This window comes from Chlorocebus sabaeus, chromosome X (genome assembly GCF_047675955.1).
Source record: "Chlorocebus sabaeus isolate Y175 chromosome X, mChlSab1.0.hap1, whole genome shotgun sequence".
Classification (NCBI taxonomy): domain Eukaryota; kingdom Metazoa; phylum Chordata; class Mammalia; order Primates; family Cercopithecidae; genus Chlorocebus; species Chlorocebus sabaeus.
In genome coordinates, this window is record NC_132933.1 from 79,250,639 (window position 1) to 79,258,987 (window position 8,349).

Below are 8,349 nucleotides of genomic sequence, written 5' to 3' on the forward strand. Positions count from 1 at the left end.
CATGCCTGTAGTCCCAGCTACTCGGGAGGCTGAGGCAGGAGAATTGCTTGAACCTGGGAAATAGAGGCTGCAGTGAGCCAAGATCATGCCATTGCACTCCAGCCTGGGCGACAGAGCGAGACTCCATCTCAAAAAACAACAACAACAACAACAACAACTCAACATGTTAAAAATTCAAACTAATATAAGGGAGGTAGTACATACATGATTTAATATAACATGAGCTCAATTGAAAGTCAAAGGGACTAGGTGAGCCATCATCAAAACCAGAGGCAGAATGACATAATAACAAAAAGGAACCTGTTTTGAAAATGCAGTAAAAGATAGCATAGTTCAGAGGGTGAACATGACACAGTACTCAAACTTCCAAACAGTTACGGTCCAAGCAAATAAAAATGAGGAAGCACTCTTTAAAGCCCAGAGAATCATCAACATCTTTGCCCTGTAGCTATGTTATGAAGTCCCTCCCCATTTTATTTTCTCAAATATTCAATTTTTTCTCAAGATTTCAATTTTTTAAAAAACCACCCTGGATAAATTTTAAAGAAATCATGCTCAGCTCCCAAAGTACTAATTTCCATATATATTTAATGCCTGTATATTTCATATTTGGGCATACAAAATCCCTTGGAGGTAAATTATCTCGGAACTGAAAAGCTTTGGAAACCATCTACTCCAAACTCTTCATTTTAGAGATGAAGAAATCAAGGCGCAGAAATCAGAAAAAGCAACCTGACCAAGGTCACAGGGCCAGTAAGAAGCAAAACCAGGACTAGCATCTAAGAGCCCTGACTCAATCCGTTTCTCTTTCTACTTTCCATAGCTGCCTCTCAACCTGAACCTCTAATCGAGTGATATACAAGGAAGGATTAGATAGGAAGAATGGATGGATGAATATGCGGGTGAATGAACATTCTATTATTATTCACAAAATGTATCATGTTTCTGTTTTGAAGAATGCAAGCCTAGTTCTTGTCACATGTCACAGCAATTGCTGTTTCCCACAAAGTATCAATCTTGTCAGCAAAAAAACGCTCTGGTACATCCTGCAGTTTAGAGACTGTTCACTTGCCAGCATACGTACAAGAAAGGAGACTCACCCCTACTCCAATCGCTCTGGCTCCCAAACCCCTAACTTCCCTCTCCTATACTCACTCTTTACCTGGCATTGGTGCATCATATTTACATTCACCTCACTTCCTTCACACGTATCCACCCATGGTTTCCCCATTTAGACCTGGTGTCCTTTCCTAACTGTACGCCTCAGTAAACCCTCCCCCACTCCACAGGCCCCTCGATCACTTCCCATTCCTCTGTTGCCAAATCTCAGGCTTTTCAAGTCCCAAGACCCCCTCTCGCTTACACAGTGATGTGGCCGGCACCCCGCACTAATACAGGGTCGGGAGCATATCTCCGCAGATGCTCCTCGCTCACTACCCGAGGCGGGGGCGGCGCCTCCTCCTCCTCTTCCTCCTCCTCCTCTTCTTCCTCCTCCTCCTCCTCCTCCCCCTCTTCCTCCTCATCCTCCTCGTCATCGTCGGGCCCAGATACAGACGACGACGACGACGGCGACGACGACGACGTTGCCGCTTCTTCTTCCTCCTCCTCCAGTTCAGAGATGGTGTCGAACTCCGCCATGTTGGGCAGCAGGATGCTCATCACGTGACCTCGCGATCGCCGCCACTCTCCCGGAGAGGAGTTTGAACCTGCTGAGGTGCTGCAAGAGGAGGGGGAACGAAATGAAGAGAAAGAGGAGGGGTGTAGGGACAGGATTTGAGGAGACGCGCCTGCGTGTTGGGCAGACGGGGGGGGGTGCGGGGGGGCGGCTGTTGGAGGCGGGGGCACTAGAGAGGAGCAAAGTCAGTGTACGCTTGCGCGGCTCCAAGGGGAGGGGGCCGCTAGAGGTGAACTCCAAGGAATCATCCAGGTCCGGTCTGCGGGTGCTCGCCTTAATACTGCTCTCTGAGCGTCAGCTACTTGTGTTCTGGGTATCTTCTGATTTGATTTCCTATTAGTTAATGCTGGGCATTATTAACCCCACTGCAGGCGGGTGAGGGAAAGCGTATTGTATAAAAGTAAGATTAGAACTTTATCCAAAATATCTCAAGGTATATACCAATCCCTTACATTTGTTCAACATTGCAGTTTAAAAGCCTTGCGTCATAACTTTGTCACAATCTTGGGAGGCAGGGTAAGCACTTTTATTAGCATTTTACTTACGAGGAAACTTTTTACTACTTCTATGTAATACTTAACGGAGGACTTAAGTCAGGGACTGTGTTAAGTGCTCTGTATGTATATCTCATTTAATCCTCCGCAACCCTATCGGGTATGTATCATGATGATTTTATTTTACAGATGGGAAATCTAGCTGCGGAGAAAATAAGTAATTTGTCCAGTGTCAGGGAGCTACTAAATGGCAGACGTGATTTTAAATTTGGTGGTCTCTTCTGATTCCAAAAGCCCAGTACTCTTAACCAAAGGGCTGTACTGCCTGAAGTTATTTGGAAAGATTTTGTAGAGTGGTGCCTCTTGGGCTCTTCCTAAAACGTGAATCAGAATATGCATGTTTGAATTTTGGAGTGTTTTTTGGGGGAGGGGGGCAGATGGAGGGAGTGAAAGGAGCATTCTAACCTAAGGAAACCTTAATTAACATCATCCATTTTCCAGGCACTGAGCTAGACCCTCACGTACAATATTTCAGTTAACCCTTAATCCTGAGAGGTAGGTATCATTATATCTATTTTATTACATGACTAAAGTGGGTTTCAGAAGTTAAGTAATTTATTCAGGTATATGGTGACCTTTTGTCCAAAATTTTCCATTTTAAATAGTCTATCCTATCTTCTTTATACTCGCTAAAATGTGGAGATCACATATTTTTCGTTTCTAAATAGTGTGCCAAACTGTTTCATACTTGGCAGTAGCACAAAAATCCATATCATTAAGACAGTAAAGTCACACAGCTGCTAAGTAACAGAACAAACACTGTAATCCAAGCATTCTAATACCAGCTTCACTGCTCTTTCTGCTACACTACGGCTGTATCCCAATCAGATGGTGTGTCTCTGGGGAAACAGACATAGTCAAACTTTAATTTAGGATGAGCATGACATTATCAGTATAAACAAAGTATTTAATGTGTGTGAAGTAGGAAGAAATTAGTTCTGTAAGAGAAATGAATCAAACCATTATCATCAAGGAGTATGTGTTATTAAAATGAAAAGCCCATTTTTATTCAAAAGTTGGATTATTTAGGGAACTTTAAAAATAAGTCATAACACTATCAATAAGCAACAAATTACAACTTCTTGTCGTTTAGATGACTGTATCTACTAGCCAGGAATTATAGAAGATGGAACCTTAAAATATTTTGTAGTAGCCTTCTGGCAAGACATATATCATATATCTTTGCTTTTTTTGGATGTTAATAAATGTGTCAGAGTTAAGATGAAAATTAATACTCTGCAACAGTTCTTTTCTTTCAAGAAATAAAAACAAACAAACAAACAAACAAAACAAAAAAAACTGTAAACGACATTTAAAATTTTTCCAAATATCTTATCCACGAAGGTCCACTAAGTCTGTGTATAGAGGGAAAAGTATTTCACCGACTACTGCTTAAATGATAGTTTCTCCTCACACTCAAGATTAGGCTAGGAAAGGCTATTTGAAGGACAGAAAGGGAAAGGAGTAGGGGGTGGACTCTGTAATAAGTGCAAGTAAGATATTGGAACTATGGTAAAAGTGGAGAAATTATGGCCATGGAGAATGAGAAGGAAGGAAAGGGATGGGGAAAATCTGTTAAAATAGAAAGAGGCCCCTCGTATTTAGTCAGATGTCAAAAGGACCAAACAGTTCAGGGAAGTGCTATACTTGGCTAAACGCACAAGATAGTCAAATCTGTCCATCTGTTTTCTGGCTTATATATTGTGATTAAAAGTCATATGTGATACCAAAGGTCATTTGTTTTGCTTAACTATAGGAGAATTTGGAATTAAGCAAGCTGAAGAAAAATATGTTTTGTTTATCCATTGTCAGTAAACACGAGAAATACCATGGTTTCTGAATGATACCTTAGTATTAAGAATAGTAAATCGAGGAGTAGATGGAGAAGAAAGCAGGTTGTGTAACATTATGCCTAACTTGCTAAGCAGGGTATGGGGGTATTTCTCCCATATAATTAATAGGGAACTGAGGCATGAGATCATTAACCATCTAAGAGGTTTCAACCTTAACAGCTGAAAAGAATTGTAACCTTTTAAAGACAGCTTTATTTTATTTATTTATCAAAGCATTAAATTCATTGGTTTTAGTTACAGAGTTGTGCAACTGTCACTACAAACTAGTTTAAAATATTTACATCATCCCCAAAAGAAAGCTCTGTCCCATTTTTCAGCCATTCCCCATTCATCCCCAACACTTGGTAAGCATTAATCTACTTTCTTTTCTACAGATTTGTTTAATGGACATTTAAATAAATGGGATCATACACTAAGTGGTCTTTGTGTCTAGCTTCTTAGCATATGTTTTTGTGGTTCGTCAATGTTGTTTCATCTATCAGTACTTTATTCCTTTTAATTGATGAATAACATTCCATTGTTGGGGTAAATCGTATTTTGTTTATCTGCTTACCAGTTGATGACATATGGGTTGCTGCCACATTTTGGATGTTATGAAAATGCTGCTATAAACATTTGCACACATACTTCTGTTTGAACATAGGTTTTAATTTCTCTTGTATAGATAACCTATGAGTGGAATTCCCGAGTCATATGCTAAGATGATGTTGAACTTATTAAGACACTGCCAAGCTGTTTTTCCAAAGTGACTTCATCAATTTACATTCCCACAAGCAATGCAGGAGAGCTCCACTTTTTCCACATCCTCTCCAACACTTGTTATTGTCTTTTTTTATTATAACTATTCTTATGGGTGTGCATCATGGTTTTACTTTGCATTTCCCTAATGATTAGCGATGAACATCTTTTCATGTACCTGTTTTCTGTTTGTATAGCCTCTTTGATGAAATGTCTACCCAAATCTTTAGCCCCATTTTAAAATAAAGCTCTTTTTGAGATACTTGTAGATTCATGTGTAGATGTAAAAAATAATACAGAGAGATCCTGTTTACACTTTACTTACTATCCCCCAATAGCAACATCTTGCATAACTATTATTATGCAGATTTAACAACCACAAAATTGACATTGATACAATCCGTCTGTTTTATTCAGATTTTCCATCATAGATATACTCATTTGTGTCTCTGTGTGTCCATTTAGTTCTGTGCAATTTTATCAGAGGTATAGGTTCTTATGACCATCACTACAGTCAAGATACAGAATAATTACATCACCATAAAGATCTCTCCTGTTATATTTTCATGATACTTCTTATACTACTCCTTACATTATGTAAACTGTGTCATACTATATGTAATTTTGGGGGCTTAGATTTTTTTCTCTCAACATACTTATACCGAGAATCACCCAGGTTATTGTGTGTATCAGTGGTTATTTGTATTGCTGTGTAATACTCCACAGTATAGATTTACCAGTTTGTTTAGCTATTCACCCACTGAAAGGCATGTGGTGTTCTCACGTTTCAGATGTTATGAATAAACTGCTATTAAAAAAATTGTGTACAGCTTTTTTGTCCTTTAAAAAATTGGGCTATTTGTCTTCTTATGGATTTATAAATGTTCTTTATGCATCCTAGATAGAAGTCCTTTATTACATATATAACGTACAACTATTTTGTCCCAGTCTTTGGCTTGCCTTTTCTCATGGTTAATGATATCTTTAGAATGGAAAAGTTTTAAATTTTGATCAATTCATCAATTTTTAATCACTTATGCTTCTGATGACATACCTAAGAAATTTTTGTCTAACCCATTATCAGAAATATTTGCTCTTATGTTTTCTTCTAAGAGTTTTATTGTTTTTCTTTTTTTTTTTTGAGCTGGAGTCTCGCTCTGTTGCCCAGGCTGGTGTGCAGTGGCGCGATCTTGGCTCACTGTAGAGCTCTGCCTCCTGGGTTCACACCGTTCTCCTGCCTCAGCCTCCCAAGTAGCAGGGACTACAGGTGCCTGCCACCACGCCTGGCTAAATTTTTTTTTTTGTATTTTTAGTAGAGACGGGGTTTCACCATGTTAGCCAGGATGGTCTCAATCTCCTGACCTCGTGCTGCCTGCCTCGGCCTCCCAAAGTGCTGGGATTACAGGTGTGAGCCACTGGTCTTGGCTGAGTTTTATTGTTTTAACTCTAACATTCAGGTCTGTGATTCATTCTTAATCAATTTTTTGTGTATGGTATTAAGTAAGGGTCTAAATTTATATTTTTGCATTGTGGTTATGAAATTATTCTAGCACCATTTACTGAAGACAGTCCTGTTTTCATTGAATTGCCTTGATATTGATACAGGAGATAGAAACAAATTATTTAGGCAAATAAGGCAAAAGAGTGTCCTCAGCAGAACTTCTTTTCCAACAAAAAGCAGCCCAAGAAATCACTTCTTTTCTTTCTTTCTTTCTTCCTTTTTTTGTTTTTTTGAGACAGAGTCTCTCTCTGTCGCCCAGGCTGGAGTGCAGTGGCGCAATCTCGGCTCACTGCAACCGCTGTCCGGGTTCAAGCAATTATTCTGCCTCAGCCTCCCAAGTAGCTGGGATTACAGGCACCTGCCACCATGCCTGGCTAATTTTTGTAGTTTTTTAGTAGAGACGGGGTTTCACCATCTTGGCCAGGCTGGTCTTGAACTCCTGACCTCATGATCCAACCACCTCAGTCTCCCAAAGTGCTGGGATTACAGGCGTGAGCCATCGCGCCTGGCCAGAAAACACTTCTTTTCTAACAAAGGGAAGCCTGGAAGATCGTGCTGCAAACATACATAAGGAAGCTGGAAGCTTGCACGGGGGATGCCAGCAGCTGTACCTATAGAAAGGGCTATCTGGGGACAGGCATGTCCACCATGGGGTCTCCACCTTCCCTTTTTTGTTAGAATGTGCAGAGTAAGAAAGAAATAGGTAACATGGAGTAGCTCAGGCAGAGGACCCAACTGCATAATAAAAGATTGGGGTTAGGGCTGCCAGAGATTTGCACCCTTTGCAGATGGCACATATGGTCCTAATGGGCTTTTCAGATCCTATGTCGATCAGGTACTGCCTCCCAACTAGCTCATCTATAAAAACCCTTGCATGTCACTGCACATTGGCAATCCATTTTTCTGGGAACCCTCTCTGTGGCAGGCAAATTTCTTTCTCCTATTACAATTCTGCTCTAAATCTCACCTTTTGTATGTGTCTGCATCCTTGATTGCTGTGGCCGTGAGACCAAGAACGTGAGGTGTCACCCCATTCAATAAGGCTGCTTCAATATCTTTGTTGAAAATTAATTGACCGTTAATGTTTGGGTTTATTTTGGGACTCTTAATTCTAGTCAATTTTTTTCTCTATGTCTATCTTCATGCCAGCACCAAATCATCTTGAATATTGTAGCTTTATAGGAAGGTTTTAATTGGAACATTTAAGTCCATCACATTTGCTCTTTTTCAATATTATTTTGGCTATCCTGAGTCTTCGCATTTTCATGTAAGTTTTAGGGTCATGTCATCAGTTTCTTTTTAAAAAACCAGCTGGAATTTTGATAGGAATTGCTTTGAATCTGTAGATCAATTTGAGAATGTCATCAACTTTACAATGTTGAAGTTGTATGTTGTTTTGCAAAATTCTGGGATAAATTCTAATTGGTCTATATTTTTTTCCTTGTGATGTTGATTTGGCTTTGTTATCAGACTGAGGACTTTCCCTGTTTTCTCCATTTCCTGGGAGAAACTGTGAAGTATTGTTGTTTTTCTTCTTTAAACATTTGATAGAATTCAGCAGGCCTGGGCTTTTTATTGTGGGGGTATTTTTATTACTAATTTATTATTTTTACTTGTAATACTTCTATTGAGATTTTCTATTTCTTCTTAAGTCAGTTTCAGTATTTTTGTCTTTCTAGGAATTTGTTTCATATAAATTGTCTAATTAGTTGGCCTAAAATATTTTATGGTTTTTCTTGTAATTTGTTAAAAAATTCTGTAAGATTAGTAGATAGTGATGTCCCCTTGTTCATGATAAATTTAGTAATTTTTGTTCTCTCTCTCTCTCTTTTTTTTTTACTTGTACTACCTAGCCATAGATTTTTCTATTTCATTCATATAAACCAAGGATAAAATCCTAAGTCCCCCAACCCACTGAACAGACCACCTCTTGGTCAAGGGGACCCTAGAGAAACCTGAGAAACTGACCAACAATGACAGAAAGAGAGGTCAGACATGCCTCATTACACCCCATCATTTTGAAGATTA

General features: G+C 39.3%; 1 protein-coding gene and 1 long non-coding RNA gene across 3 annotated transcripts in view; one reads left to right on the forward strand and one right to left on the reverse strand.

Annotated features, from left to right (window-relative positions):
* Positions 1-1,802, reverse strand: part of CHIC1 (cysteine rich hydrophobic domain 1) — a 123,064-nt gene extending 121,262 nt beyond the window's left edge. For both annotated transcript variants that reach the window (XM_007992091.3, XM_007992090.3), the window contains exon 1: positions 1,364-1,802. In XM_007992091.3, coding sequence (XP_007990282.1) covers positions 1,364-1,659 — 296 coding nt within the window. In that variant the 5' untranslated portion in view covers positions 1,660-1,802. The remainder of the gene's footprint in view (positions 1-1,363) is intronic.
* A 93-nt stretch (positions 1,803-1,895) lies between these two features.
* Positions 1,896-5,620, forward strand: LOC119620913 (uncharacterized). Its single transcript, XR_005237451.2, has 3 exons — positions 1,896-1,988; positions 2,671-2,724; positions 4,747-5,620. It is a non-coding gene; the product is annotated as an uncharacterized lncRNA (long non-coding RNA).
* Positions 5,621-8,349: the final 2,729 nt, after the last annotated feature.